This window comes from Saccharomyces cerevisiae, chromosome XIII, assembly GCF_000146045.2.
Source record: "Saccharomyces cerevisiae S288C chromosome XIII, complete sequence".
Lineage (NCBI taxonomy): Eukaryota > Fungi > Ascomycota > Saccharomycetes > Saccharomycetales > Saccharomycetaceae > Saccharomyces > Saccharomyces cerevisiae.
Window position 1 is genome coordinate 896862 of NC_001145.3, and position 27570 is coordinate 924431.

The following is a 27570-nucleotide window of genomic DNA, read 5'->3' on the forward strand; positions in this document are numbered from 1 at the left end:
CCAAAAAATAAGATATATTTAGTATAGGTAAACGTTATGGAGGTGTCATGTTTCATGGTTCTTTTGTCGTACTATCATCTTCGTCTTCGTCTTCGTCCTTTAGCGCTTCACGGGACTTTTTGTTGAAAATTGCCCTTACGTCGTAATGCTTCTTTCTCATTTCTTCAAATTTCTTATGTCTAGCCTCCGGTGAGTCTTCATCATTCTCGTCGTTGGTCTCAAAATCCGGTTGTTTGTTCTCTTTGATTTCAAATTCCGGTTCGCCCAGGGACAAATCGTCGATGTCATCGTTTGCCACCTGGCATGGTTTTTTATCACTATTATCCTCATCTTCATCATCATCTACTCTGTAGTATTCCCCGTGAGGGTCCACAGCACCTTGGTAGGGGGTCTTGGGCTCGTCTATGTGAATATCTTGGAACTGCTTTTTTGTTATTTCATTTTCTGCTAAATTTCTTTGGTTCCATTGAACTCGCTCTTCTGGTGTCATCTTGGCCAACATGTCTTGCTCATGTTTCAGTGACAGTGTGTCCTTTGGAAGGAAGGTACTCGATGTTCCAATTATCTCCCCCTCCTCTTTTGTATTATCTAGTCCCGGTATATTCCTTTTATGTGATGTCAATTTGGCATTTTTCTGCGTATTTTCGTAAACTTGTCTTCTAAACTCTTCAAGCGTTTCTGGATCCTGTTGCGCCAGCTGCTCCGGCGATAAGGCTAGCGGGTTTTTAAGTATACCTCCCATTATTCTGCTGATGTGCGTTCTTGATGATACGAACTCGTTGTACTGATGAAGCTCTTGGACTTTAAGTTGTAGTGGTGTTCTCAAATTATCCTTTCGGTGGAAGTCATTTCTCCCTAAAAAAGCGTGAGGGCAAAACTTGAAACCGGGTAAGAATATGCGATAGTACCGTTTTGCCTCTAAAGACAGTGCTTCAGAGAAATATTAGCAAGGTGTCGAATCAAGTTATACTAGATAGGAGGATTTCATAATGAATAATGCTTTAAAATGGTTCTCACCTTTATTTTATCATTTTCTTCTTTTCTTCTGCTATTGATTTGGTAGTGTTCGGGTTAATTCATTTTTTTGTTCAATAACAAGAACCAAACATAAAAAAAAATACTTTAAGAATAAACAAGACTGATGAAGCATAGATCATATTATTAGAGCGCGTAAGGTATGTAGAGCACAGATTGGTCCTTCGAGTGTGATTATATAATTTTATATACGCTCCTTAATTTAAAAGCGGCTTAGATAGATTTTTTATACTTTGCTGTTGGAAAATTCCTGCTGAAGCAAAAGAATTTGCAATTCGTTCTTAGCCTTTAACCCCAATTTTAAGGCTGAAGCCGTGGCTTATATCATGGGCTTTGTTTATCCAACTTTTCACATCTATAGTACGCTATCTTTGCATCTCTTAGGCATGAATTGATAGGCGATGAGCAGAATGAAAAATGAAAAAAAAATAAAAGTACTAAATTGAGGCTAGTAGAAGTTAGGCAAAAACCGTCCAGAACCTCCACAAAAATAACTAAATACACATTTATGGGTAGTGTTCAACGACAAGATTTGGTCCTATTCAGCGACCAATCAGTGCTTCCTGCCCACTTTTTCCAAGACAGCAACTCTCATAACTTATTCTTCATCACCCATCAATCCTGTACTCAACCACTATGGATGATAAACGCACTAGTAGAAACGCACGTGTTAGGTTCCCCAAGTTCCCTTAATGAATCTTCTTCATCGATGCTACCTTCGTCAACTCGCTCCCATGCAGTCCTTGCGTCGTTTATCCACGAACAGAACTATTTTACAAATTCATTAAACAAGCTAAAGATCCCATCTAATAACTACAATGTTTTAGACTTCCTGTCCGACTTCATCGTTAATAATATCCATAATAAGCCAAGAGACAAAATACTAAGTGACGTACTCGCAAAGTTCTCCGCTGCTATACAAAATAACCCAACTGACACCATTGTTATCATCGAACAACCAGAATTACTGTTGTCGCTAGTAAGCGGCCTAACTTGTTCAGAATTAAACAATAAGTTCATCACACCTCTTTTGAGGCAATGCAAAGTGCTAATCATTGTTTCCAATTCGGACATATTTAATATAGATGAATACGATGCTTCTGTTCATTCCTCGAATCTGCAAAATTTCTACAAATCTTCCTTTATCAAATCAATGATTAATTTGAACTTGAATCCTCTGAAGACCGGTTTTGCAAAGGACGTAACCGGCTCATTGCACGTTTGCAGGGGCGGCGCACCCATTGCAACTTCAAACACAAGCCTACACGTCGTTGAAAATGAATACCTATATCTGAATGAGAAGGAGTCAACAAAACTATTTTATCGCTAAATAATGATAAGATTATATACGAGGCACATTGATTCTCGTATTATTGTTTTTTCTATGAACTGAATATATTTTTAAGTACAATATCAATGAAAAATATATGCAATCGAGCTCTATCAATAAAAAAAATAAGACAGAAAAAAGTGGAAACGATACTACCTACTCCGTCTTGCTCTTATTATGTCGTCTAATTTAAATTCGACTGCACATCTTGTCTTAATTAAAGCTAGTGCGGGCCATGTACTTCGTTCACCAGATTTTATCCAGTATGGAATGTTGTTTAGTTGACCTTCAATAATCCTTGTTAATGATAGACTTTTCATCCTTGGTACCACAGCAATCTCCGTAGCTGATCTGGGAGTCTTTTCATCAATTATTAGTCTTTTTATTAATGAGCACAACAGGCCTAAATTATCCAATACCTCCATCCTATGTCGAAATTCCATAGTGGCAATATTTTTTAATTTTCTTTCCAGATGATACTTAAATTTAAACGCCAGCGGTTCCATTTCAGTAAAGTTCAACTGCGGTATGCCCAATTCTGGGATTATGTACTCTGCTGAATCGTTGACTGCCGAACTTGGGGGCACAGGGCTCATTAAAGGCTCTGGCTCAAGATCCTCGACAGTTCCTGCCTTTATGGGTGATTGCGAAGAGGATCTCTGTGTTTTTCTTACTGTATTCGCGTTTATAGGAGGCATATTTGGATAATGCTTATAATAGTAATATTTTGACGTTTTTATTTCATGCTTCAAATCATTTACCACCAATGGTGCCAAGTATGGTCTCGCCAAAGAAACAATGAAGTTATTAACATTGAATAGTTCCGTTAACCTAGTATAGGGGCTCTCCGTTATGCTCGGATTGTTGGCATTTTCTGGGGTAAGAAATTTGACTTGTTTATTTTTATTGATGTTAAGAAAAGGCTCAATTTCATTTTCTAAATTTTTACATAATAGTGATGTATCCTCTGAAATTACACCAGAACCAAGTGAGCATTCAATGGCTGACTTGATTAATACGTTTGGGGTTGTCACATAATTTAGTAAATTAGGGCATGATTTATCAGTTGGATGAATAACAATATTGAAAACTTTTCCAGTAATTTGATAAACTTCTTCAAAAGTTTTTTCCTTAACAATATATTTCATAACAAACCGGATAAAAAGATAAACGTCTTGAGAATAACCGTGGTGTATTAGGTTCTGAATCAAAGTCCCCAGGTTTAGGTGCTGCTCTAAATTACCGTATCCACAGCTTTTTAATAAATCTACATCATTCTTGATGATATTCAAGAGGTTGTCATCGGTCAATAATTGCTTTAGTTGCTCATTGGACAAGCAACCGAATAAACTTGCAACGCATGCCCCCATAGAGCTACCACTTATAATATTAGGCATCAGGTCCTGTAACAATAAACCTCTAATCACCCCAAGGTGAAACAGCCCAAACAATGAACCACCTTGCAAGATTAATGCTGTTGTGCCCAGTGACAACTTACATCTTTGGAAAAAGGATGTTGGAGTTAAAGTTTGATTATTTAATATATCCAAGCCTTCTAGAATTCGGGTCAAATATTGTTCAATAAGTAGCTTTGTACCCATCAAAGATTTTGTGAACAACTTTTTATCTCCAATACCCGCAAAGTTCCTCAACATACAAGGGCCTGTAGTCGAAAACTTCTCCTTAACTACATCATACTTCTCCTCCCTTAACATATTTTCCAATATGCTATATTGTTCAATGACAGAATTGAAGTCGTACCTCCTCGAAAAGAAATTCCGCCGCCATAAATTTGCGCCTGTTATTTCATCCACTACGGACGCTTGCTGACACCACATTTGATACGTATCACACTCATCTAACTTCTTAATAGCGTTATAATAAATGACTCTTGAGTGTGGCCGCACATAGTTAATCAGCTTTTGAACCCAGAAGAAATAAATATCGGTGATGACATGTAGAATTTCCCACACAAAAGGAGGTATATGGTCCAATGTGGCATACACTACACGCAGTATCCAGTTTTTCAAAAGGGTCGGTATTACAGCAGACACCTTGTATTCCTGCGCCGTTTCCTTCATGCTTAACGGCAACTCAAAGATGTGATATATGAATAGATGATTCCCTTACTATTGTGTCATAGTACTTCTCTATGTAATCAGTACTAATTTCTATTAGCTGCTACCCAGAAAAAAAAAAACATAAGAAAAAAAGGGTTAGGGTTGAATTTTCAGACCTAGGATAAGTATCTCCGAAATTACTAAAAACCTAGTATTTATTAAAATGCCCTACTAAAAAAGTAAAAATGACCTATAAAGAACATACCCTATTATAGAGTGGCAAAATTAAAAATTCAAAAGTATCGTCAAAGTATGGAAAAGAACCAAGACGCCACTACATTTAGGTAGACGTGGTGATCAATTGAAGTTCAAGAGAAGTGGGTAAGAATACATTGAACTAAGCCTTCATATATTTACAAAACATGTTCAGGAACAATTACGACGGGGACACAGTCACTTTTTCTCCTACAGGCCGTCTGTTCCAAGTGGAATACGCCTTGGAAGCTATTAAACAAGGGAGCGTCACTGTGGGGTTACGTTCGAACACTCATGCTGTTTTAGTAGCGTTGAAAAGAAATGCAGACGAATTGTCATCATACCAGAAAAAAATCATCAAATGTGACGAGCACATGGGGCTCTCGTTAGCCGGGTTGGCTCCAGATGCTAGAGTTTTAAGTAATTATTTGAGACAACAGTGTAATTACTCCAGCTTAGTTTTTAACAGAAAGCTTGCCGTCGAGAGAGCAGGTCATTTGCTTTGCGATAAAGCACAGAAAAATACACAATCCTATGGGGGCAGACCCTACGGTGTTGGTTTGTTGATCATCGGGTATGACAAGAGCGGTGCTCATCTTTTAGAATTCCAACCTTCCGGAAATGTCACAGAACTATATGGTACAGCTATTGGCGCAAGAAGCCAAGGGGCAAAGACTTATCTAGAGAGAACTTTAGACACGTTTATAAAAATTGACGGGAACCCGGATGAACTAATCAAAGCTGGCGTCGAGGCTATCAGCCAGTCTCTAAGGGACGAATCCTTGACTGTAGACAATCTTTCAATCGCCATCGTGGGTAAGGATACGCCTTTTACAATTTACGATGGAGAAGCTGTTGCTAAATACATCTAGGTCTGGACACAAAGTATCGTTTCCACTAAGCAATTGTCAAAGCAAGACCAAAGAAGCCTTTCACCACGGTCGGGGTTTTTTTACATATAAAGATAATAATAGATTAACTTAGTACGTAGTCTCACTTCTCATTCAAAATTAAAAAAGACGTGGCTTCCAAATCAACTAATAACCCCGCTTAATTCCGCCCTCCGCCGGGGAATAAACGGAGTTATCCCCTGTTGAAAATTCAGCATGATTATGTATCACAATACATAGGTGTTCGTCTATAAAAAGAACTACTTATTCTGGATAAACTTTCGAACTCGCTCAAACCTATTTGTTTCTGTACATCGAATAGACCCATAATCACTTCTTGGTTCCAAAAAGTAAAGTAATAGCCAAAAATGTCCCCATTGAACGTCGGTATAGTTGGTACAGGTATTTTTGCCAGAGATAGACATCTCCCATCCTACCAGGAATTTCCTGACAAATTCAAAGTCATTGCCGCCTTCAACAGACATAAGGCAAAAGCTTTGGATTTTGCAAAGGTTGCTGACATACCTGAAAATAAGGTTTACGACAATCTAGATGAAATTTTGAATGACCCTCATGTCGACTACATTGACGCTTTGCTACCTGCTCAATTTAATGCTGATATTGTCGAGAAGGCAGTTAAAGCAGGTAAGCCAGTTATTTTGGAAAAACCAATTGCGGCCAACTTAGACCAAGCAAAGGAGATTGTCAAGATAGCAGAATCCACCCCATTGCCCGTTGGTGTGGCTGAAAATTGGTTATATTTACCATGTATTAAAATCGCAAAGGAGCAGATCGAGAAAATTGGTCCTGTAGTAGCATTCACCCACAATTCTACCGGTCCATTTGTTACTCAAAATAAATATTTGACCACAACCTGGAGACAAAAACCAGAGCACATTGGCGGATTTCTATCTGATGGTGGTGTCCACCAATTAGCTCTCGTTATTTCCCTACTCGGTGAATTTGGATCTGTTTCTGCATTAACGAGACAGGTGCGTGAACGTTCCGGTGCAGATGATATTGTCTTTGCTACTGTCCAGTTGAAAAATAAAGAGGTTATCGGAAGTTTTACTTATGGGTCTGCCTTTGGTGCTACCGAAAAGTCGGTTTTCTTGAAAGTCTATGGTAAGAATGGTACCGTTACCGTTGACTTATCAGACAAAAAAGACCCCGTTGTAAAAGTCAAATTAGGGGGTTCAGCTGAAGATAACGGTGACGAACAAATTTTTAAAGTCGATAATGATGAAAGTTTCGGCGTCAACGCTGAATTTTTGAATTTTCACGAAGCTGTCAGCAAGAAGGACAAATCCTTATACCTAGGCACACCCAGAACTGCATTTCACCATTTGGCTTGTGTGGACGCGTTTTTAAAATCTTCTGCCAAGAATGGTGACTACGTTAAAATTGAGCAGCCATGATTACCGTTTTACGATGTAACGCTTTTTTAACCTTAATAGATAGATTCCCTCATATATTTATAACTATGTACCCACATAAGTATACTTTTGGAATGATAATACTAACGAGATAAAAAACCGTTGAAAAATTTCTAAGTTTTCTTGAACTAAAAATAGCCAAAATTCTCCATCCACTTGTTGTTGCAAAATGTTACGAAGGCGAGGTTCTTGGAAATCTGGATGATTATGGGAAAATTCGTTCAACAAGAACGCCGAGCCTGGACGAAATACTTAGTCGGCATGGAACTAGTTATGAATGACTTTTCCTATATAAGATCTACAACCGTTTCCAATTCACCATGAGATATATATATGTTTAACGAATCAGGTACTCGTCCGAAGCATTTCGAGTAATGCAACCCCACAAGTGTCCCCCAAGAATTCACTGGGATTTTTGATGACCGAAAGAAAGCTATTGCAGCTGCTACGGCGTCCTTTCATCTCCCTTTCTTTATTCACGGCCTTAAGAGCTTGTCCGCTTCGCCCCAAAAGCCTAATTGCTTAGAGCATGAGAGTTGAAAACGACCAGAAGTGTCGTTTTAGGTAAGCATTCGGCCATAATGAACAGTAAGTTTGTCCGAAAAATACACCGCTAGGGTTCGATAACGAAGAGCGCATATCAATTGCGTTGTCGACTTAATTGCTCTCTTAGTACAACGGTATGTGTCAGTGATAAAATCCTACCGGTTCCACTTTTTGTGAGCGATAGATGACGGAACGTATGCGCCTATTTCTTTTTTTTGGCGCAGCAAGGGACAATGGTCCCTTTTTGAGAAAATGTTGTAGGCTTGGCCATCGGCGTGAACGCATATAAAAAGAAGACTGCCAACATGACAGTATTTGAAACAACTACAGATTTGGCAAAGTTCGCCAAGATAAAGAAGACCGAAGCAGGTGCTAAGCTTCCATTAAAAGTTTTTCAAGAAAAATCTGATTATGGGTTCAATAAGTAGATACCTTCTTAAGAAAGCAGCAGATGGGCTTAAAGATGAGCAGAGATTGAAGATTGAAATGTCCGATAGCAAAAGTGTCCCAGAGTGCTTTCATTTTAATAGGGAAAGAAGAATGCCCATAGCCGAGATAAACGGCGAGGATGGGTTTTTCATGTTTCCGTCTCAGCAATCGCTTGAAAATTTTGAAAACACTAAAAAGTATTCGAATGAGCTGAGTCCAGATGCAATTGGTATTCCATTATTCCAAATTATCAATTGCACTCTACCGTTTGGTAAAAGAGGTCATAGCAATACTGTGGTCGGCAATGTCCCATATTATAAAATTTTCAAATTTATTTTAAGAACGGCAGACGAACCTCCGCCTTATACTGTGGCAAAAATCGTTTGCTCAAACAACGGATTAATATTGTATAAAGTGCCTCTTTACGACATATATAAAAATGTCAGCCAAGCAAACGTAACTTACAGCTTCGTAGGGACTACGTCTACGGAGCCCAACTTACTAGCAATGGCTCACCGAGAAGGACACAGGGATTTGGACACTAAAGTGAATAATTTAAATCTCAGGTGGCATGTCACTTATTCGCCCGTAGTTACCAACGATCATTATAAATTAATTCTGTTAGCAGATTATGAAGTGAATCGTTTGGATGAAGATGTCATTAGAGCCGCTAAAAATAAGATGTCCATCGACCAAAAGGATCAAAAAGTTCAGAGGTTCGTGGCAGCTCATTATACTAGAGAATTTGAAACATCTCTTTTTAGGTGGGTCGCTCAAGAGGGCCACTTAATTCTTGGCGAGTATTCCACAGATCAAGGATCATTTGGATTGAATAATATCCCACCATTGACGGAAGAACTCGGGTGTCAGAGCCTGCTCATACATTACATAGAGTACATGAAGAGACAACGTAAAAAAATTGCGAAAGAGGCAAGGAGACAAAATAAAAGAAACGTTGCAAACACGACTAACATGAACATGAACCTCATGTAACAAAAGTTTGCGTATAATAAACCAGTATAGATGTGTAACTGTAATTTTTAACTTATCACAAGCTCGTTCCCTTCCTGCGTTGAAAAAGCGGGACAATGCCAGAATATAAAAAAAAGAAGAAACTTTAAACCCTGTCATATCTTGTCCGAGATCTCGTCGTTCTTGTTTAATTGATCTTCTTCGTATACTGCCAAAGGTGCCAAGGCACAAAAAAGTTTAAAGTGGCACGGGCTATTGCGTCACATAAAGCCCGTAGCGCAAAAAAGTGATAGCTGACTTCATTAGATCACCAAAATGGAAAAAACTTCGTGAAGATTTCTTTTTATCTTCCTCACAGTTTTTAACTTCCGGGTGTTATACTCTCCGTTTGAAAAGTTGATTTTGTTAACTTTCCTCTTTCCTTTTGGAGTAAAAACAATATCCTCGATAGGCAAGACCTTCCTGCACCGCTATGGCGGCCATTTTGATTTTTCTTTACTGTGGGAAGCAAGAACTTGTTCAGGCGCCTTCCTGGATAAGCCATCTTTTTTCAAACAGTTTCTTCTATACGATAGGAAAGTCGTTGGCCAATCGATTAATTAATTGAACAATAGGAGCCAAATAAGCAGGATATCTTCTTTCGTATACCGCCTGCCTCATTATTCAGAACAAACACGAGTGATCTGACACTATGAAGTTAGCAGTAATCCTTTCTAAGAGAGGTGGCCCAAAATTCGAATAAAATTAACTTTCCTTACCATTTAGCCTCTATCAAAAAGGTTCTAAAAAGTAATATCACACAGCCGAGCCTAGGACGTCACCTCTTTCCTACACAGTTGACATTACTTATGTACTCAAAAGGACGTATGTACCAAGGAAAGCATAGTTTTTATTCAAATCGAGTTTTTTATTCTTATATCCTGCTTAAAAGTGGTGATTAATGAGGAAAAAATGACAGCAAGAATGAAATAGTATGTAATTTCTTTAGATTTAGCGGTGCCCGTGCCTTCCACGCGCAACTGTTCTCTCTAATTTACTATTCGCTTTGAACGTAAAATGTGCTTTAGTTTCCCAGATGTAGCTCAAGTATTATACCATCTTTTGCACCTACTTTACTAAATTCATCTCAGGTATAATTGTATCGCATATTCTATTTTTTTTGACATTTAATGCAAAATTGTGTACCTTTCGTTAAGGCGAATTTTCTGGACCATGCGCAGATCTGATCCAAAATAAACTTTTTTTCATGAAGCTCGTTTGCGATCATTGCCTGTGAATTTAGCGAAGGTGTCAGTCCACGGCGACTTAGAACTCACGTAAAAATAAGCATCTTGCTAAGACTGTTCAGCAGTCAACAGTAAAGTTCTGAAAACATGTTTTCTTAGTCTCTATCTTTGCCCATGTTCCTCTCAAGTGGAACAAAGCTAAAAATGAAATATTAATTTTATATAAAGTCTCACTCACACCTGTGGTAATTTTGTTCCCTCAGATTTGTCAATGATTCTGTCATAGAAAAGGTATCCACAAGAAAGGGTAGCGCCGTATCAAAATGGGTTCATCTGGTTCAAAATCGACCACAGCCACTACCACATCGCATAGTAGCACGACTACTACTAGTAGCACAACCAGTACAACTACGCCTACTACCACTAGCACGACAAGCACGACAAGCACTAAAGTTACAACTAGCCCAGAAATTATTGTCAGTAGTTCTAGCACATTAGTTTCTTCTGTTGTACCCGAGTTTACTTCTAGCTCGTCGCTCTCCTCTGATACAATTGCCTCAATTCTATCATCGGAGTCATTGGTTTCCATTTTTTCTTCTCTTTCTTACACATCATCCGATATTTCTAGTACATCAGTCAACGATGTCGAATCATCAACCTCTGGCCCCTCAAACTCATACAGTGCGCTTTCCTCCACAAATGCACAACTGTCCAGCTCCACTACAGAGACTGACTCCATAAGTAGTAGTGCTATTCAAACATCTTCCCCGCAAACCAGTTCATCAAATGGAGGTGGTTCCTCTTCGGAGCCATTGGGAAAGTCCTCTGTCCTTGAAACTACTGCTTCATCTTCTGATACAACTGCAGTCACATCCTCCACATTTACCACGCTTACTGACGTTTCATCTTCTCCAAAGATAAGTTCCTCAGGATCGGCTGTCACTTCAGTTGGTACTACTTCCGATGCCTCAAAGGAAGTTTTTAGTTCAAGCACGTCCGATGTTTCTTCCCTACTATCAAGTACTTCCAGCCCCGCAAGCTCTACTATTTCTGAAACCCTACCATTTTCCTCTACAATTTTATCCATCACTTCCAGCCCAGTAAGTTCAGAAGCTCCATCGGCAACGTCTAGCGTAATTAGTTCAGAAGCTTCATGGGCAACGTCTAGCTCAGTGAGCTCGGAAGCTCCATTGGCAACGTCTAGCGTAGTGAGTTCAGAAGCTCCATCGTCAACGTCTAGCGTAGTGAGTTCAGAAGCTCCATCGTCAACATCTAGCTCAGTGAGTTCCGAAATTTCGTCAACAACATCTAGCTCAGTAAGTTCAGAAGCTCCATTGGCAACGTCTAGCGTAGTGAGTTCAGAAGCTCCATCGTCAACATCTAGCTCAGTGAGTTCCGAAATTTCGTCAACAACATCTAGCTCAGTAAGTTCGGAAGCTCCATTGGCAACGTCTAGCGTAGTGAGTTCAGAAGCTCCATCGTCAACATCTAGCTCAGTGAGTTCAGAAGCTCCATCGTCAACATCTAGCTCAGTGAGTTCAGAAGCTCCATCGTCAACGTCTAGCTCAGTGAGTTCGGAAATTTCGTCAACAAAATCTAGCGTAATGAGTTCAGAAGTTTCATCGGCAACGTCTAGCCTAGTGAGTTCGGAAGCTCCATCGGCAATTTCCAGCTTAGCAAGTTCTAGACTGTTTAGCTCTAAAAATACATCAGTTACTTCTACTTTGGTTGCTACAGAAGCTTCGTCAGTAACTTCTAGCCTAAGACCTTCTAGTGAGACATTAGCAAGCAATTCAATCATTGAAAGCTCTTTGTCGACGGGTTACAATTCGACCGTTTCTACCACAACATCCGCCGCATCTAGTACACTTGGATCTAAGGTTTCGTCAAGTAATTCCAGAATGGCCACTTCCAAAACCTCATCTACTTCCTCCGACTTGAGTAAGTCTAGTGTAATATTCGGCAATAGTTCTACCGTTACAACCTCTCCATCAGCGTCTATCAGTTTAACCGCATCTCCACTTCCATCGGTCTGGTCTGATATCACCTCTTCGGAAGCTTCATCAATTTCCTCTAACCTGGCTAGCTCCAGTGCGCCATCTGACAATAATTCCACCATTGCAAGTGCCTCGCTGATTGTCACCAAAACAAAAAACTCAGTCGTTTCATCAATTGTCTCTAGTATAACTTCTTCTGAAACTACAAACGAATCCAATTTGGCCACATCTAGTACATCGCTTTTGAGTAATAAAGCTACTGCCCGTTCTTTATCAACATCCAACGCTACAAGTGCTTCTAACGTTCCAACAGGCACATTTAGCTCCATGAGCTCTCATACTTCGGTGATAACTCCCGGCTTTTCCACCAGTAGTGCGTCACTCGCAATTAATTCAACTGTCGTTAGCTCATCATTGGCAGGTTATAGTTTCTCGACACCTGAAAGCTCTCCAACTACTTCCACTTTGGTTACTTCAGAGGCTCCTTCAACCGTTTCCAGTATGACCACAAGTGCCCCATTTATAAATAATTCTACCTCTGCTAGACCTTCGCCAAGTACAGCTAGTTTCATTACTGAATCCACTTCAAGCATTTCCAGCGTGCCATTAGCGAGTGGCGACGTCACTTCCTCATTAGCGGCCCACAATTTAACTACTTTCAGTGCTCCTTCAACATCCAGTGCACAACTTGTAAGCAAATCAACTACCTCTAGCTCCATCCTGGTCACACCCAGAATCGACAGGTCTGGAAATTCCTCAACTGCCTCTAGAATTGCAACATCACTCCCTAACAAAACTACATTTGTTTCTTCCCTAAGTTCAACATCCGCTCATGCCAGAAATATCTTTAATTCAACTGTTCTAGCTACTGCTAAACAAATTGAAACTTTAACTTCAACAGTCAATTGCAGCAACCCTACTCCTAATTACAACATAACCAAAACAGTAATCGTAAGTAGGGAGACTACTGCCATAGGAACTGTTACAAGTTGTTCGGGTGGTTGCACCAAGAATAGAAAGTCAACCACACTTATTACTATAACAGATATTGATGCTTCTACTGTTACTACTTGCCCAGAAAAAGAAGTAACATCGACCACAAGTGGAGATGAGGCAGAACATACCACTAGCACTAAAATAAGTAATTTCGAAACGTCCACGTTTTCGGAAAGTTTTAAGGATATGAAGACTTCTCAGGAAACTAAAAAAGCTAAACCAGGATCAGAAACGGTGAGGAGCTCGTCATCTTTTGTCGAAAAAACCTCACCAACAACAAAGGCTTCTCCATCAACTTCCCCATCAGAAAGTAAAGCTGCAGGAAATACATCCGTTGCAACGAATGCTTCACCATCAACTTCCCCATCAGAAAGTCAAGGTACAGGAAGCACATCTGTAGAGGGAGCAAAAAGCAAGTCAACTAAAAATTCAGAAGGAGTATCAACCACTAAAGCGAAAAACACATCAACTGTTGCGAAATCTTCAACTGAAAGTCCGATCGGGAGGGGTGAAACTACCCTTGAAACGATAATTGTCTCGAGCCAAAAGTCGCTATTAACATCACAACTAAGTTCATCCACTGAAAAGGTAAACAGATCTACCACCAAACCTACGGCAGCGATTCATGGAACATCCTCATCCGCTAAACAAAGCACAACATATACTGTCAGCACGGCAAAAGAAAATACCGGTGCATCCCTGAACATTAACATGAAAGCTTTTGTTATTGGCGCTATTGCTTTGGTAGCTTAGTAATATAGTTATTGTCCGATACCCTATGAACGTGCACCTTTTTTGTTAGTGTATTGATATGTGTTTCTTTTCACCTTAAAGGTGCTTAGCAAGGAGAAAAAGAGAAAAAACAAAAGAGAACTGTACGAGTTGTAAATATTTAAATAGTACCTTATAATCATAAAAAAAAGTTTCAAATGTAACCTATATCGATTAAAACAGCACTCCTATATACAGACCCAAAACATGGAGCAGTTAAAAAGAAAGGAGCTACATTTATCAAGAGCTTGACAACCTAGTCTGAAAATTCTTTGTCGTAGCCGACTAAGGTAAATCTATATCTAACGTCACCCTTTTCCATCCTTTCGAAGGCTTCATGGACGCCGGCTTCACCAACAGGTAATGTTTCCACCCAAATTTTGATATCTTTTTCAGAGACTAATTTCAAGAGTTGGTTCAATTCTTTGATGGAACCTAAAGCACTGTAAGAAATGGAGACAGCCTTTAAGCCATATGGCTTTAGCGATAACATTTCGTGTTGTTCTGGTATAGAGATTGAGACAATTCTACCACCAACCTTCATAGCCTTTGGCATAATGTTGAAGTCAATGTCGGTAAGGGAGGAAGCACAGACTACAATCAGGTCGAAGGTGTCAAAGTACTTTTCACCCCAATCACCTTCTTCTAATGTAGCAATGTAGTGATCGGCGCCCATCTTCATTGCATCTTCTCTTTTTCTCGAAGAACGAGAAATAACATACGTCTCTGCCCCCATGGCTTTGGAAATCAATGTACCCATACTGCCGATACCACCAAGACCAACTATACCAACTTTTTTACCTGGACCGCAACCGTTACGAACCAATGGAGAGTACACAGTCAAACCACCACATAATAGTGGAGCAGCCAAATGTGATGGAATATTCTCTGGGATAGGCACCACAAAATGTTCATGAACTCTGACGTAGTTTGCATAGCCACCCTGCGACACATAGCCGTCTTCATAAGGCTGACTGTATGTGGTAACAAACTTGGTGCAGTATGGTTCATTATCATTCTTACAACGGTCACATTCCAAGCATGAAAAGACTTGAGCACCTACACCAACACGTTGACCGACTTTCAACCCACTGTTTGACTTGGGCCCTAGCTTGACAACTTTACCAACGATTTCATGACCAACGACTAGCGGCATCTTCATATTGCCCCAATGACCAGCTGCACAATGAATATCACTACCGCAGACACCACATGCTTCGATCTTAATGTCAATGTCATGATCGTAAAATGGTTTTGGGTCATACTTTGTCTTCTTTGGGTTTTTCCAATCTTCGTGTGATTGAATAGCGATACCTTCAAATTTCTCAGGATAAGACATGATTTTGGCTTTTCTTGTTGTTGTGTTGAATTTCTTCCTCGAATGTGGATGTGAAAGTCTGTCGCAAATCTATTAAATTAGATTGAATTGGCCGAATTTATACAGAAGATTGACGGCACTTCACCTCGAGAACTGTTGGTGCTTTTTTGCCTTTCACTTTTCTTTTTCTCCTATATTGTCGTATCGCTTCCAGATGTGAAAAATTGGCAATGTGATCTTCGGTCAAGGACGGACCGGACATATAAGCGGAGCGGGGAATCTTTAGTCAGCAATGGAAGTTCACACAGTAGAGACACAAATTGTGTCACAGTATATCACCCATTTACTGTAAAAAGATAAAAAGACCAGTAAATGTAACGGAAAACCATTCATTTTAACGGAGCCGTGACGAGAGTGGCTGTGATCGGAATTCCACGTCAAGGTCCTGGAAGACGGGGATCGGGGACTAAAAAAGAGCGTCGAAAGTATCCAGTACGTCATTACCAAGTTGAAAATGAAAAAAGATCAATTAGCCACATTTTATCCTGGATTTATTATCTATTATATATCATTTTAAATGGTTTAGGCTCCCAGAGAAAAAAGCAAAACTCAGGTGAGGTATATGTACAAACTAAATAAAAGTTCTAAGGTCGATCGCTACCTCCGTATAGAAATTCCTAAAATCCCTAAGGAAAATTAACTCCCTCATAAGTAACATGAGGAATTCTTCCCACTAATGCTAAAATGTTCAATGAAGCTATTTTTCCAACATCATAACCTCTGGGAAACGCTTTTCTACGTATGATAGAAGTATGCGCCTACGTGCGTACAAAGCGGTAACCTCCACTCTTCTTTGACGATCGGCCCAATTATGTGCTTGCAACAAAACTAGCAAGAAAAATTCTTCGATAATCATAGTTGGCGTGTTAGCAATCAATTGACCTGTTGTACTCCAACGCAAACCGGAAGCAATACAAATTAAACCAATGATGATGATGACGGATACAAGAACACTCCATGGAGTTGAGCAGATCCTATTAATATATTGGGATGTTCTGTAACCAATAGTGTTAATTTCAGGAGCTTTACCACTAAATTCTTCGGGACATTCAATACCTAATTCTTGGAATAATTCAAGGTCTTCTTTAGCCACATCAGAATAATTTTTCTCTTCATGTTGAACGATTCGGAAGTACACTTCTCTCAAAACGAAACCGTCCAAAAACCCAATTAAACCTGTGTATGTACCGATAATCAACCACCAATTATCATCCCACTTCATTGGCGAACCAATACCAATCCATGTGGCGAACACTGCCACACCAATCAGGACACCAATACCAGTACCAATAATATCAGCATACCAATCAATCATCTTTCTCCCTGTCGACCTTTTTTTAGATTCAATAGTAACAACTGGGTGAGGTGTTTCAAAATCGTTAAAATGCTTTCTTATACGATAGTCGATTTTCTCGTCCATATCAAAGATATCAACTAAAAACCTCCCCGTGAAATAATCATGTCTAGCCCTTATATTTTGTAAGAAAGTAGTGCAAATTAGAAGGGAAACTGCAACTGCAGTGTTAATATACATCTGCCAAGCGTCACTGAACTTTTTCAATCTTGGATTACTACCTGTAGTTTCTCCGGTGTAAGGTGGAGTGTTGCCCGCATCTTTTGGGATAGCACCGCAACCAATCCAAACGAAAATACCTATCCAAAATATCACCATTGCTGCAATTGAACCCATATACCTACTTGCTACGTTAGATAAACGGTCGTACCAATTTTCCACAGGCAGTTCTCCGTTAATGGCAGATGGGTCTATATGATTTTCAACAGAGCTGACTTCATTAGCTTCAACTGTGCAGTCTGCTTTTTCTTCCTCTGGGGTGCTTCTTGTTAGATAGTTTTTGAAGGAAGCCAATCTCGACTTCAATCTACCGCAGATCAAAATTTGTTCATGCGTACTCATCAACTGTTGTCTCATCAACAGTGTGTCCCAAACATAACTTTGAATAGACTGTCCGTCCTGCATAACAACTTGCCAATTGAAAGGTGCGTTATAAACAATACCAATAACCACCCAAATTATGAGGATGATCCAAACAATAAAAAAAACCGCCTGCGAACCGGCCACTCGTACCAGGAAATCCAGGGTCTTATCTGTGAAACCTTTGCTTAACCCGGTAAAACCTTTACTCGTGAAGATTGCCCCTGTTTCTGTTAAATTCACATTACAAAGTTCGTCATCAGTACTCTCATCGCTATGGCTGACTACTCTGACCACATCATCATTTTTGTAATCGTTAGAATCACCGAATTCTTCGTACTGTTTGCAGTCAACAGTAGGTGCTCTATGATGAACGTCAGGCCTAGCACCTGGATTCCCGAGAAACTCTGCAATTTTACCCATAATTTGATTAACGAATGTTTAATAATAAGGGTCTTATTAGGTTTCTATATCTACCTTTTCCCTTCTTATATCTGATACTGTTTGACTTATGATAAAAGAAACTTACTTACCTATCAATTAATTCATGCCGTGTGAAGTATATTTATATAAACAAGTATTTCTAAATGAAGAGCATCGAATCAAGATGTGGTAGATGCTAAACTAATGGGTGCAATTAAGAAGGCTTCTACCAAGCAAGTTCAAGGCCAGTAGCATTATATAGTTTTTTTGTCTTTATTTTTTTTTTTGGTTTTTTTTTTTTTCGTTTGAGAAAAATGCTGCTTCCTAAAAAGACTCAGCAAAAATGCTCATGACCTAATCAGTTTCGAGAGCAACCCCACGGGTAGGAAAGAAAGAGGCGCCAACGTTAAAGGAAACTGCCCATATCTAATACATAACCGCACAAGCTCCAAGCTCATTCAACACCTGTGTGATTTACGCCCCAATAAGGCTCAAGATTCCTCAATATTTTGTCGTTGTTCGAGCCATGAAAACCTCAAATTACTGCTACAGGACCCTAGGGTCTCGCTAAAAAAATGACTACGCGCGCTTATATAATTACTCGAATAAGACAAAAGAAAAAAACCCTTGCGATATGTCGTAGACACGTAAAAATGGCCCATTTAGTGGTAGTCGCAAACTAGAGGGGTAAAAATAACCTGTCCAGTACTGAAAGTAATGCTAGGGAAATGCGAATGACCGTACGTACACCTTCGTACATGCAGGTATTTAGGGGGCTTATTGTTTATGAACAATAGCACTATGCCAGGTCAAACATATCATGTTCGCGCAGTCTCCTCGTGGGATATATAAAGTGAACAAAAAGTGCACCCGGTTTTCGGAACAACGCTCTTCGCAACAAGGCAAAAAAGAAAAATGGGACAACGTAATCGGAGAATACCCAAAGGACATTATAATCCAATCAACGTAGTAGTACGTATGGTTAGAACAGCAAGCACAGATATTTGCTCATATGCAAGGAAACTGGTGTGATTAGAATGCCTTAAACATGAGTCCAATGTATGCGAATAAGATGCTACGTTGAATAAGCAGATCAAAGAACTTTTGGTAGGAAAAGCTTCTTTTTTTAAAAGCGCACGTTTCTTTTTCTTTGTTGGACCTTCCATCAAAATCCTTAATACGTGCAGCGAAGCAGCAACGCATTGACAGTTCATACAGGAAAGAGGAACAAATATTTTGAGCTGCTTGTCCCAGGAATCTAGGTGCTTACGTATCTTTTATTTTATTTAAATGTATGATCTTACCCACGATAATGGTCTTAGTACTTTAGTTTGGCAATGATGGAACCGGAGGACAACGGACAAAAGTTAGGGTATCTTTACTCTGTCACTGCGTATTTTTTGAAATACACTATTTTTACAAGGAGTTAAGCATAACAAGCACGTGCTGCAGATGTTTTCATTTAGTGAGTGAAGATCTTTATTCAAGTAATTCATCTTCATCCGTATAACTTCTTAGTAAAGCGACAAGGTCTGATGGCCGAATTTTTTTAATTTTGGCCATCGTATTAAAATGAACACTCTAAAGCCGAAATGAGAAAGATCTCGCTAATAGTAGGTTAGGACTCAATGGCTAGGTTATATTTTTGCCTTCGTGAGAGTAATTTACGTCGAGTAATGTCGCCTGACATCCATATCCCTTTGTTATTCTTCATTAAATGTCACTACAAATTCTGTCCTTACTGAAGTAAAGAATATTTGAAAATACTACACTGATCTTTAATTACTGATCTACAATAACACACAGTGTTGAAGGATAATTCCAAGACTCTCACCTGCGACTGGTCGTGTTAGGAAACCAAACTGAAATATGCTAAATTTCGAGTGAAACCTACCGGAATCGGTACATCTCCAGAGGATTTTAAGTGAAGATTTAACATCGTATAACAAGCATGCATAACTTGTCACTGGGATAAAGAGAAGGTACTAAATTTTCGTAGGCGACAATTTTCCATCTCATAGAGTACTCGAAGAAAAACATAAACACTATTAAAAATAGCTCCTAGTAAAGGCTTTTTGGATTCTAATTCAAGTTTACAAATACCTACCAACAACATTCTTGATATTGTAATCTGCTCTGAAGTAGATACCCTAACGGGATTGTTAAGTCAGGGAGCAGCGTAACGACATTCACGAAAAGCTCTAAAAATGCGTAGATTTGGAAAGCCATGTATTGTTTCACATGAAATTTCGGCCAGGCCTCACATATTACAGCCTTGTAATTATAAGATGGTGCTGAGTTGTAAGGTAAAAAAACCCATTGAGTTATTGCACCTTCAAGAGTTAATACTTTACACTTTTATGAAAATTTGCCTTCACGTAAACTTGATCCAGCAAAACATCAATAAGTTGTCATATATTTCTCGAAAATATCCAAGGGCACCTGCTTTTATCAGCTGCGACAATAGAGCCACGGAGCCAACAAAAAAAGGCTTTTTAGTTTGCCGCATGTAATGATTGGCGAATAATTTTTCAAGGTTATGATTGTTCTTGGGAACACAGATCACGGAATCCTTTTGCCAATAATACATTAGATGGAATATTTGGATACAACTTTCGAATATAACGCCTTTTGAGCTAGCAATATCGACTGTATGGGAATATAAAAGTTAATTTTAGGCAATTTAATTAATCGTGACTGGTCGGAGAAGGCGAGATTGTAGCTCCACCATGTGAGGATTATTGGCAAAGGTTTAGATCCGGTGGAGATTTATCTTCTTTTACCCCATCTTACTTGTGCACTCTCCCAAATTCCCATCTGATGAACTGTTAGTTGATTCCTTTAGATTATAAAACATATGATGTTTACTCTGTTTTTTGTCGGCGAAGTACGGAAAAGCATTTGTGACTCTAAAAAAACATGGCAAGGATAATTAATTAACAATACTTCTTGTGCTGTTTATAAAATGTATTTAGTGTAACATGCTGCTTCCTAGCATATGTATAATGTTAAGAATTTTCCAGTTTCTTTAAAAAGGCATTTACGTGTATTTCTTGACGGCTGCAGAAATCTCTTGGATGTCTTTTGGACTTGTTCTGCAACAACCACCAATGATACGGGCACCGCTGCTAATGTACTGTTTAACAACCGTATCCCAACTGTTCAGCTTATCGCTATTTGGCAACCATATCTTCTTTTCAGTATCATAAACTTCACCACTGTTTGGATAAGCAAGCAAGGCCATATTTGGCAGTGCTTGATGTAGAGACTCAAGAATGTCGGGTGATTGGTTGAAGCTGACGCAGTTGATTCCTAAGAACGAGAGGTTAGGATTTATTTTGTCGCCCAAGTCCATCATCTATTTACTACGAAACGATAAATTTCCCCGTTTTCTTTTACTTTTACTTCATTTAATATAATTCATATTTATTTCCCATGTACCAATTAATTACTCCTAAAAGAACAGAAATAGAAAAAAGTTGTATATAACAAGCCAAAAAAAAAAAAGAAAAAAGGAAACACAGCTTATTTCAAATTGCAATCTGCGTATTTCGTAAGTAACGAATGATCTCACAGCATTGCTTTTTTTTTTTTTTTTTTTATATATATGTACATTACCTATGTCACATATGACCATGATGAGTACAACACTAAAAACCAAGGCCTACTATTCAATTGTTCTCTATATGATTTCCATTCTAGCAAAATCGAGTGCTACCGATCTGCCGTTTTCTTTACCTTTCGAACCATTGAGCTGTTAGCCTTCTCTTCACAGAAACTGAAGGCCATTAGAAGCCTCCCCTTCAACAATTCCCTTGTCTTTTGTTTCAGCTATATAATGCGTTTATAGCTCTAATTGTGGTCGAATAGGAAGAATTTGCGTTAACACCCGTAACTAGCTTTCCATCGGTAATAGAGTAGTCATCCCAGGGATGAATTGGCGCCAAGTACTTGGCTCTATTCTTGTTTGCAACGCGTTCAACCGTTGTCAATTTTCTGCTCCTCAAGATGTCGTCAACTCCCAGGGCGATTTCACCCTCGAGTGGGAAACCTGTTATAGCTTTGCCTTCGATTAATGGTCTTGTTGTTTTGATATCTATTAATCCATCGAAAAGGAGCGGTCCATGACAGATGGCGGCGATCACACCCCCATTGGCATATATCTTGGATGCAATATCTTGCAGATTTTTAGCTTTGGGATAGTCAAATAGAGCACCATGTCCAGCAGATGCAAAGAATATTTTATAGTCGCTGGCGTTGACTTCATTTGCGGTCTTGATCCTCGCTAACGCCTTATTGAAGGCGGAATTTTTCGTTTCAAAGTTCATCTTATCTTCGCCACCAATAAAGCTCTTTGGCAAGTAATGTTCATCCCAGCCAAATCCACCAGTCTCAGAAACGAAGTCCACTTCGAAACCATGCTTTTCGAAAGTATCGAACGACCGCAAAATCTCAACTACAAAAACGCCTGTTTTCGCACCATCTTTATAGAAGGGACCGTGGTATGAAGTAAGAGATATTAGCGCTCTTTTTGGAGTCATTGCAAGGCCAGTTTTCTTTTTGAATGAAGGAGAAAAGTGTTCTAGAAATATGTTTTAGTTCTAAGTATCGTTGTCTGGAGCAAGCAAAGAAAAGCAGACCTGTATGTGCAACTTTCTTGTTTTCCATTAAAATCTCAAGAACCGGCCCCTTGACTGTGCTCATATATCAAGTATCGGTTTTAAAGTCCCCTAATTGTGATAATTGCAAGAATGACAGTCAAAAAGATATTTTTCTTTTCTTTCTTTTTACCTATCCTTCATGAAAATACCTATGCTGATACTGAATATCTTCATTTGCAGCTATGCAATATTTCAGATACTGCATTTTACCCAAGAGTTTCTTTACTGGTGGTTGGATTTTTTTTAAGACGAGAAGATTACCAGTCCTGGATGTTCATGAATGTGCCTATTGCGTCATCAGCGACTCCGCGCCAAGAAAAGAAATACTCGCATGCTCGGATTTATAGAATCGCATAATGGAAATAGCTTCCTTAAAGGATGGAGATAAGGAAAAAATGACAAGAACAAGGAAGTACTTGGGAGCTTTCTCCGACATGTTAAATATTTGAAACTCACGCAGCTCTCCTGGAAAGTTGCATCTGGAAAGGTAAGGTTGTTTTTTGTTCAGACATCAAAATCGGCTCTTGTAGACAATGTCACAGATCCACAAGTTGAAAAAAAAGTTTCGATGAACTGGATAAGGGGAGAGGTCACAAACAAAGTGTAGGGGGTGAGTAGTATAGTGGTAACTTGTTCATTTACCTAAATAACATTCTCACTAGAAAAGAGATATTGAAAGACTCCTCGTTTACCTAACTTGGCTGGTTCTTAGGTATATAATAGAAACATGGATCTGGCAGGTTATTACTTACAGTTTGCATTCCCACCAGGTAACAATTTTCATTATATATAGTTATTTTTTACCACCACTTCTTCTTCTTTCACTTTGTCTTGCAATAGAAATACCAAAACAAGGTGAGGAAAAAATCGAATCTCAACGATAAAAATATGTCCATCACGAAGGTACATGCTAGAACGGTGTATGATTCTCGCGGTAATCCGACTGTTGAGGTTGAAATTACAACAGAGAATGGTCTCTTCAGAGCGATCGTCCCATCTGGTGCCTCCACCGGCATTCACGAAGCTGTTGAACTTAGAGACGGGAACAAGTCCGAATGGATGGGAAAAGGGGTGACCAAGGCAGTCAGTAACGTCAATAGTATCATAGGGCCTGCTTTAATCAAGTCCGACTTATGTGTAACCAATCAGAAGGGCATAGACGAGCTCATGATATCGTTAGACGGAACTTCTAACAAGTCAAGGTTGGGCGCCAATGCTATCCTTGGTGTTTCCTTGTGCGTTGCTCGAGCTGCTGCCGCACAAAAGGGAATTACTCTCTACAAGTATATAGCCGAGTTAGCGGATGCTAGACAGGACCCCTTTGTTATTCCTGTTCCTTTTTTCAATGTTTTGAATGGTGGAGCCCACGCCGGTGGCTCTTTAGCTATGCAAGAATTCAAGATCGCGCCAGTCGGGGCTCAGAGCTTTGCAGAAGCCATGAGGATGGGTTCGGAGGTTTACCATCATTTGAAGATATTGGCGAAGGAGCAATATGGACCTTCCGCTGGAAATGTTGGTGACGAGGGTGGAGTCGCCCCCGATATCGACACTGCCGAGGACGCCTTGGACATGATTGTGAAAGCCATTAACATATGCGGTTACGAGGGTAGAGTGAAAGTAGGAATCGATAGTGCTCCTTCTGTTTTTTATAAGGACGGGAAATACGACCTAAATTTCAAGGAACCGAACTCTGACCCATCTCACTGGCTCAGTCCAGCTCAGTTAGCAGAATATTATCATTCATTGCTAAAGAAATACCCAATCATTTCCCTGGAAGACCCCTACGCCGAAGATGATTGGTCCTCGTGGTCTGCCTTCCTAAAGACTGTCAATGTTCAGATAATTGCAGATGACCTGACATGCACCAACAAGACCAGGATCGCCCGTGCTATAGAGGAGAAATGTGCGAATACTCTGTTGCTGAAACTCAACCAGATCGGTACTCTGACTGAGTCTATTGAAGCCGCCAATCAGGCTTTCGATGCTGGATGGGGTGTAATGATATCACATAGATCAGGTGAAACCGAAGATCCGTTTATCGCTGATTTGGTCGTTGGTTTAAGATGTGGTCAAATTAAATCGGGCGCTTTGTCGAGATCAGAAAGACTGGCCAAGTATAATGAACTTTTGCGTATCGAAGAGGAACTGGGGGACGATTGTATATATGCTGGTCATAGGTTTCATGATGGAAACAAACTATAAAGGATTGTCTTGTTTCCTTTTTTTTTTTTTTGTTTTTTTATGACTAAATAAAGTAAATCATATGAGGTTTTATTTTTTATTTCGTTGATTTGGGTTACAGTATGGAAATGGGGCATTTGACACAAGTTATTTTATTCATATGTTTTATCTTGTAGGAAATCAAACCGTTTTTAAAGTTTTCCATTGCCTACACACAAAATCATTACGAATCTGTCTGAACAAGGGTGGACGTGTGGGGGAAGGCTGTTCCAATCAAGAAATGCTTACAACTCTACTAACACTGCAGTTTTTCAGCTTTCTGATTAATCTCTTCGGTTTAAATTTTTTAGCAGCTATTACTTTCTAGTAACCCTTATAACGCGGTTGGTATCAAATCTTCCTGATAGTACAAGCAGACCTTTGACCCCATTCTTGTTGTGTCTTGAAATCTTTTTTTCTGACAAAAGTAAGAAGTTACACCATAATAGAGAAGTTAAATAATGAAAGTGTATCGATCATAGAAATGATTTCATTTTTTTCAACTACTGTTACGGTCAAGAAACTAATAATGAGGATAAGTTTTCGCAACAATGATTTTGGTGCAAGTGATTTAAAGTCTTGAATTACTTCAACACAATTTGCTTTGCGACGGTTTAGAATAACGTAATCGTATCAGCGAATCCACTAGGCGCGCGTAAAAATTACAGACTCTAACAATATACGACTCCCAGCACATATCTACTATTCTGTACAATTCCGGGAAATAGAGGGTACAGTATTATTTTTTCTCGGCGATCGTTTAGGGTATACTGGAGATAGGCTTAGCAATACGCTTCTGAACGAGGATCTATAGCAACTAAATTCAGACATTCTGCTACACCAAAAATGGAAGTATCACAGGAACGGAAAAGGGTTTTATAAGGCACCTCGGCACCCCTATAACTGGCATTCTCACATTCGGCGCATACGAATAGACAAAGGCCCCAGAAAACAATACCTTCGCATACAGAATCTATAAAGATGCATGCCTCGTTTAAAAACAAGAACATCTTCATAGTGATCATGAAATTGTGTGAAAGATGAGATATGTAATGCGTGAGGTACTAAATGAGGATATGTTAACGAATCGTTTAAGTGGTGATGACCAATGAAGGAATAGGTATAAATAGAGATACTTCAACTATATGCCTTTGAGAATATGTCTTTATTCCTTCCCTTCCTGTTAAGCTTATATCAGCACTAACAAACAAAACAAATACAATGGTCAAATTAACTTCAATCGCTGCCGGTGTTGCCGCCATCGCTGCCGGTGTTGCCGCTGCTCCAGCCACTACCACTCTATCTCCATCTGACGAAAGAGTCAACTTGGTCGAATTGGGTGTTTACGTCTCCGATATCAGAGCTCATTTGGCTCAATACTACTTGTTTCAAGCAGCTCATCCAACTGAGACCTACCCAGTTGAGATTGCTGAAGCTGTTTTCAACTATGGTGACTTCACCACCATGTTGACTGGTATTCCAGCTGAACAAGTCACCAGAGTCATCACTGGTGTCCCATGGTACTCCACTAGATTGAGACCAGCTATTTCCAGTGCTCTATCTAAGGACGGTATCTACACTGCTATTCCAAAATAGAGAGAAGCTTTTACGAACGAAATTCCATAGACAATAAAAAAGTAAAGAGAATGAAATAAAATATGTTATTCTATTGATATAAATACAATTCCTCATATGTAAATGTATATTAATATGACAACTCATTTTTGATCAATAACAGTGTTTGTGGAGCATTTTCTGAATACAATAAACCCAAAACAGAAACTTCCCTTTTGTATCACTGTTCTGGAAAAGGGGTGGGCGGTAATAAAGCTAATAGGGTGTGTCCATAAGTAATACTGAACTTGGAAATGTGCGGCTTTGCAGCATTTTGTCTTTCTATAAAAATGTGTCGTTCCTTTTTTTCATTTTTTGGCGCGTCGCCTCGGGGTCGTATAGAATATGCGTCACTTTTAAAAATAAGATTGCAGATCAGGGCAAAACAAGTAGCAAATCATAGCAAGAGACCCTGATTTTTGTGACATAAATATTTTTACTTCTGTGTTAGGTTAACTTTTTATGTAACTGTAAATGGAATAGAGTTGAGGGGATAGTGCCCACAAGTCAATATGTTTATTTTGTAAAGTTGAAAGATAATTATTTTTATGTTTAGGTGATTTTGGTGTTGAATTTTCTGTAATATTAACATAAGAGTAATACATTGAGTGGTTAGTATATGGTGTAAAAGTGGTATAACGCATGTATTAAGAGCAGTTATACAATATTTGGGGCCGCTGAATGAGATATAGATATTAAAATGTGGATAATCATGGGCTTTATGGGTAAATGGAACAGGGTATAGACCACTGAGGCAAGTGCCGTGCATAATGATATGAGTGCATCTAGTACTGATTTAGTGAGAGATGGGCCGTGGAGTGGAATGTGAGAGTAGGGTAAGTTGAGAGTGGTATATACTTGTAGCATCCGTGTGCGTATGCCATATCAGTATACAAGTGAAGGTGAGTATGGCAAGTGGTGGTGGGATTGGTATAAAGTGGTAGGGTAAGTATGTGTGTATTATTTACGATCATTTGTTAACGTTTCAATATGGTAGGTAGAAGAACAGTATGGTGAGTAGCAGATGGTGGATGGTAGAGGAATAGCAGGGTAAGTGGTAGTGGAGTTGGATATGGGTAATTGGAGGGTAACGGTTATGGTGCACGATGGGTTGGTGGTAGCAAGTAGAGAGATGGATGGTGGTTGGAGCGGTATGGTTGAAGGGGACAGGGTAACGAGTGGGGAGGTAGCGTAATGGAGGGTAAGTTAAGAGACATGCTAAATCAGGGTAAGAATAGGGTAGGGTTAGGGTAGGGTTAGGGTAGTGTTAGGGTGTGGGTGTGGTGTGTGTGTGTGGGTGTGGTGTGGGTGTGGGTGTGGTGTGTGGGTGTGGTGTGTGGGTGTGTGTGGGTGTGGTGTGGTGTGTGGGTGTGGTGTGGGTGTGGTGTGTGTGTGGGG

The 27570-nt window shown here is 39.5% G+C and overlaps 16 protein-coding genes across 16 annotated transcripts, besides 4 other annotated features; 9 read left to right on the forward strand and 7 right to left on the reverse strand.

The window, feature by feature from the left end:
* Positions 1 to 52: 52 nt before the first annotated feature.
* Positions 53 to 742, reverse strand: GLC8 (PP1-complex regulatory subunit GLC8; the record flags this gene model as incomplete). The annotated part of the gene is made up of 1 exon (NM_001182822.1): positions 53 to 742. One exon carries the CDS (start codon positions 740 to 742, stop codon positions 53 to 55), a length of 690 nt encoding a protein of 229 aa, NP_014042.1.
* Positions 743 to 1073: 331 nt separating this feature from the next.
* Positions 1074 to 1124: an origin of replication (ARS1332; Autonomously Replicating Sequence).
* A 419-nt stretch (positions 1125 to 1543) lies between these two features.
* ELP6 (Elongator subunit ELP6) lies at positions 1544 to 2365 on the forward strand (the record flags this gene model as incomplete). The annotated part of the gene is made up of 1 exon (NM_001182823.1): positions 1544 to 2365. The coding sequence occupies one exon, from the start codon at positions 1544 to 1546 to the stop codon at positions 2363 to 2365; it is 822 nt and encodes a 273-aa protein (NP_014043.1).
* Positions 2366 to 2517: 152 nt separating this feature from the next.
* Positions 2518 to 4446, reverse strand: TGL3 (bifunctional triglyceride lipase/lysophosphatidylethanolamine acyltransferase; the record flags this gene model as incomplete). Its single annotated transcript, NM_001182824.1, has 1 exon — positions 2518 to 4446. One exon carries the CDS (start codon positions 4444 to 4446, stop codon positions 2518 to 2520), a length of 1929 nt encoding a protein of 642 aa, NP_014044.1.
* Positions 4447 to 4847: 401 nt separating this feature from the next.
* Positions 4848 to 5552, forward strand: PRE5 (proteasome core particle subunit alpha 6; the record flags this gene model as incomplete). Its single annotated transcript, NM_001182825.1, has 1 exon — positions 4848 to 5552. One exon carries the CDS (start codon positions 4848 to 4850, stop codon positions 5550 to 5552), a length of 705 nt encoding a protein of 234 aa, NP_014045.1.
* Positions 5553 to 5938: 386 nt separating this feature from the next.
* YMR315W (uncharacterized protein) lies at positions 5939 to 6988 on the forward strand (the record flags this gene model as incomplete). Its single annotated transcript, NM_001182826.1, has 1 exon — positions 5939 to 6988. One exon carries the CDS (start codon positions 5939 to 5941, stop codon positions 6986 to 6988), a length of 1050 nt encoding a protein of 349 aa, NP_014046.1.
* Positions 6989 to 7424: 436 nt separating this feature from the next.
* YMR315W-A (uncharacterized protein) lies at positions 7425 to 7532 on the forward strand (the record flags this gene model as incomplete). Its single annotated transcript, NM_001184618.1, has 1 exon — positions 7425 to 7532. One exon carries the CDS (start codon positions 7425 to 7427, stop codon positions 7530 to 7532), a length of 108 nt encoding a protein of 35 aa, NP_878150.1.
* Positions 7533 to 7963: 431 nt separating this feature from the next.
* Positions 7964 to 8974, forward strand: DIA1 (Dia1p; the record flags this gene model as incomplete). The annotated part of the gene is made up of 1 exon (NM_001182829.1): positions 7964 to 8974. One exon carries the CDS (start codon positions 7964 to 7966, stop codon positions 8972 to 8974), a length of 1011 nt encoding a protein of 336 aa, NP_014047.1.
* On the reverse strand, positions 8801 to 9112 carry YMR316C-A (uncharacterized protein; the record flags this gene model as incomplete). Its single annotated transcript, NM_001270757.1, has 1 exon — positions 8801 to 9112. One exon carries the CDS (start codon positions 9110 to 9112, stop codon positions 8801 to 8803), a length of 312 nt encoding a protein of 103 aa, NP_001257686.1.
* Positions 9113 to 10502: 1390 nt separating this feature from the next.
* Positions 10503 to 13925, forward strand: YMR317W (uncharacterized protein; the record flags this gene model as incomplete). The annotated part of the gene is made up of 1 exon (NM_001182830.2): positions 10503 to 13925. The coding sequence occupies one exon, from the start codon at positions 10503 to 10505 to the stop codon at positions 13923 to 13925; it is 3423 nt and encodes a 1140-aa protein (NP_014050.2).
* Positions 13926 to 14199: 274 nt separating this feature from the next.
* On the reverse strand, positions 14200 to 15282 carry ADH6 (NADP-dependent alcohol dehydrogenase; the record flags this gene model as incomplete). The annotated part of the gene is made up of 1 exon (NM_001182831.3): positions 14200 to 15282. One exon carries the CDS (start codon positions 15280 to 15282, stop codon positions 14200 to 14202), a length of 1083 nt encoding a protein of 360 aa, NP_014051.3.
* Positions 15283 to 16018: 736 nt separating this feature from the next.
* FET4 (Fet4p) lies at positions 16019 to 17677 on the reverse strand (the record flags this gene model as incomplete). The annotated part of the gene is made up of 1 exon (NM_001182832.1): positions 16019 to 17677. The coding sequence occupies one exon, from the start codon at positions 17675 to 17677 to the stop codon at positions 16019 to 16021; it is 1659 nt and encodes a 552-aa protein (NP_014052.1).
* Positions 17678 to 19884: 2207 nt separating this feature from the next.
* Positions 19885 to 20190, forward strand: YMR320W (uncharacterized protein; the record flags this gene model as incomplete). Its single annotated transcript, NM_001348871.1, has 1 exon — positions 19885 to 20190. The coding sequence occupies one exon, from the start codon at positions 19885 to 19887 to the stop codon at positions 20188 to 20190; it is 306 nt and encodes a 101-aa protein (NP_001335810.1).
* A 527-nt stretch (positions 20191 to 20717) lies between these two features.
* YMR321C (uncharacterized protein) lies at positions 20718 to 21035 on the reverse strand (the record flags this gene model as incomplete). The annotated part of the gene is made up of 1 exon (NM_001182834.3): positions 20718 to 21035. The coding sequence occupies one exon, from the start codon at positions 21033 to 21035 to the stop codon at positions 20718 to 20720; it is 318 nt and encodes a 105-aa protein (NP_014054.3).
* Positions 21035 to 21505: an origin of replication (ARS1333; Putative replication origin; identified in multiple array studies, not yet confirmed by plasmid-based assay).
* SNO4 (glutathione-independent methylglyoxalase family protein) lies at positions 21505 to 22218 on the reverse strand (the record flags this gene model as incomplete). Its single annotated transcript, NM_001182835.1, has 1 exon — positions 21505 to 22218. The coding sequence occupies one exon, from the start codon at positions 22216 to 22218 to the stop codon at positions 21505 to 21507; it is 714 nt and encodes a 237-aa protein (NP_014055.1).
* A 1008-nt stretch (positions 22219 to 23226) lies between these two features.
* Positions 23227 to 24540, forward strand: ERR3 (phosphopyruvate hydratase ERR3; the record flags this gene model as incomplete). Its single annotated transcript, NM_001182836.3, has 1 exon — positions 23227 to 24540. One exon carries the CDS (start codon positions 23227 to 23229, stop codon positions 24538 to 24540), a length of 1314 nt encoding a protein of 437 aa, NP_014056.3.
* A 1239-nt stretch (positions 24541 to 25779) lies between these two features.
* On the forward strand, positions 25780 to 26154 carry PAU19 (seripauperin PAU19; the record flags this gene model as incomplete). The annotated part of the gene is made up of 1 exon (NM_001182838.1): positions 25780 to 26154. The coding sequence occupies one exon, from the start codon at positions 25780 to 25782 to the stop codon at positions 26152 to 26154; it is 375 nt and encodes a 124-aa protein (NP_014058.1).
* Positions 26154 to 26633: an origin of replication (ARS1335; Putative replication origin; identified in multiple array studies, not yet confirmed by plasmid-based assay).
* A 46-nt stretch (positions 26634 to 26679) lies between these two features.
* Positions 26680 to 27570: a telomere (TEL13R; Telomeric region on the right arm of Chromosome XIII; composed of an X element core sequence, X element combinatorial repeats, and a terminal stretch of telomeric repeats).